The 2,462-nt window shown below is 64.1% G+C and overlaps 1 protein-coding gene across 1 annotated transcript; it reads left to right on the forward strand.

The window, feature by feature from the left end:
* Positions 1–688: 688 nt before the first annotated feature.
* On the forward strand, positions 689–2,368 carry LOC113408343 (immunoglobulin superfamily member 1-like; the record flags this gene model as incomplete). The annotated part of the gene is made up of 2 exons (XM_026661534.1): positions 689–973; positions 2,078–2,368. Coding segments are annotated over 2 exons (576 nt in total), but the record flags the coding sequence as incomplete, so codon positions are not given.
* Positions 2,369–2,462: the final 94 nt, after the last annotated feature.

Genomic DNA, 2,462 nt, shown 5'->3' on the forward strand with positions numbered 1-2,462 from the left:
AGCTCCCAGTCCCCCACCTAGCCAGACCCACAGGGGGTCTCTGCACCAATAGGACACTCAGAGCCAGGCTCTGCCCTGAGCCCTGGGCCCAGCAGAGGGGACACCTGGACTGGGAGCGGGGAAGGAGTCACTGGGGGGTTCCCCAGCCAGGTGGGAGCAGCAGCCACTGGAGATTTGGTGCAGAGGAAGGGGGGAACCGTCCCCAAAGGGGAACTGCAGAGCAGGAGGGCTTTTCCAAGGCGATGGGCGGAGCTGAAGGTTATAAAGCTCAGTATATAGTAGAGACTTGCACAGTCCCCTACAAGTCAGTGGTGGTGCTGTGCACAGAACCCAGGAGTCCTGGCCCCAATCCTCCCTGCTCCCCTCTCAGAGTCGGGGATAGGACCCAGGAGTCCTGGCTCCCCGCCCTCCCAGCAGAGAAGCCAGGGAGTGAAGGGACCCTGGAGCCTGGACTGGCCTGTCACCCACTAGGGAGCAGAGCTCTGGGCCCCCAGGGGCTGGGGTTGCTCCGTGACTCATGCTGTTAGCCCATGACTCAGAGGAAACTCTGGCCCCTGTGGAAAGGCATCCAGGAGCCCGTCCCCAGGGCCACGGGGTCTGACCTGCCACTGAGGCCGCGTGGTGAGGACGGGCCCCAGGAGTGAGTGACGGGGCCTGCGTCTCACGGCCTGTCTGCTTCCCACTGCAGAGCCCAGCTACCCCAAACCCAGCATCTCCCTGAGATCCAGCAGGGGGGTCTCCCTGGGCGGAACTGTGGCTGTCTGGTGTCGGGGGCAGCACCGGGGCGTGCGGTTCGTGCTGAATAAAGAGCGACGCCATTTCCCACCTGTGGATTCGGACGACTTTGAGACTGTGTTTTCCAGCAGCAACGTGAGCCGGGAGGACGGCGGGAGCTACAGCTGCTCCTATCACAGCAGATCGGAGCCAATCACCGTGTCGTACCCAAGCGACCCCATGGAGCTGGTGGTGAGAGGTGAGGGGCCCGGCTCGGTGTCCCCGTTCTCAGCCCCACCCCCAGCCAGACCCTGACGGGGGCTCGGTGCCAATGGGATGCTCAGAGCCAAGCTCTGCGCTGAGCCCTGACCCCGCAGAGGGGACGCCCGGCCCGGGAGCGGGGACAGAGTCACTGGGGGGTTCCCCAGCCAGGGGGGAGCAGCAGCCCCTGGAGACTCGGGGCAGGGAGGCTACTTTAAAGCTGCCCCTTTTGCGTACGAACCGTGAGTCGCTATTTAATCCCGTGAGCCCATCCCCTCTGTTCTCCAGGCCCTGCCCCAGGCAGTGCCCCGGCCCGGGCTGAATGAAGCAGGGCTGCAGGAGAAGTGGTGGCTTGGTGGACACGGCGCTGGGCTGGGACCCAGGAGATCTGGTCCAGCTCCTGGCGCAGCCACAGACTCTGTGTGATGGGAGCACGTCACAGTTTTCAAAAGTGTCCTTCCTTGTGGGGGGGCCTCAAGCTTGGGGGATCTCAGGCCGAGTGCCCACAAACCGAGACGCCCACAGTTAGCAGAGACCTCTGCAAACGCTGGCCTCAATAGCGCTGGATCTCTTTCATTGGGGGAGCATGTAAGGCCCTCGCCATGATCAGGGCCCCGTTGTGCCAGGCGCTGCATAAACACAGAGTGAAGAGACAGTCCTGGCCCCTGGGAGCTCACTAAGGAAAGTGAATCTGTCTGTGCCTCAGTTTCCCTCTGTGTAGAATGGGGATAAAGACCCCTCTCTGCCTCCCAGGGGGCTGACTCCCTTCCTTTGTGGAGCTCGTCTCCTGCGGTGCCGGGTGCCAGAGACCAGCCCGTGAGTTGCTCTGTGATCGGGGGCGGGGAGAGCTAGATGCAGTGAATGAGGCAGGGGTCACACATGGGCATATGAGGACCCAAGAACTAGGGAGCCGCGGCTCGGTGTCTGTGGGGCTGGGAACCCAGCTCACAGGGCTGGGATTCTGGGTGGGGGGAACTCTAGGATCTGGGAGAAAATCTCTGCCCGGGGGCCCCTGGATCTGCCCATGGCTGGGACCGGCCGGGGAGGCCGGGGCTGGGTGGGTGCCCGGGTTTGGCTCTCACAGCCTGTCTCCTGTGCGCAGATCCCAGCTTACCCAGACCCTCCATCTCTCTGAGCCCCACTTGGGTCACCGCTCCAGGGGCAGACGTCACCATCTGGTGTCAGGGGCCGCGTCGGGACGTGAGGTTCTTCCTGCACAAGGCTGGAGACCTGAACCCACAGCAACACATGGACCCTGCTGGGGACGGGGCCGAGTTCCGCATCCCCACCGTGGGCCGGCAGCACGGAGGGAGCTACAGCTGCAGCTACCGGCCCCGATCAGAGCCCTTCGTCTCCTCGCAGCCCAGTGACCCTGTGGAGCTGGTGGTAGCAGGTGAGGGTCCTGGCTCGGTGTCCCCGCCCCCAGTACCGCTCCCAGCCGGATCCTCCGGGGGGCTCTGCACTGATGGGATGCTCAGAGCCAGGCT

This window comes from Terrapene carolina, unplaced genomic scaffold (assembly GCF_002925995.2).
Source record: "Terrapene carolina triunguis isolate 2854851 unplaced genomic scaffold, T_m_triunguis-2.0 Scaffold9263, whole genome shotgun sequence".
Taxonomy (NCBI): Eukaryota; Metazoa; Chordata; order Testudines; family Emydidae; genus Terrapene; species Terrapene triunguis.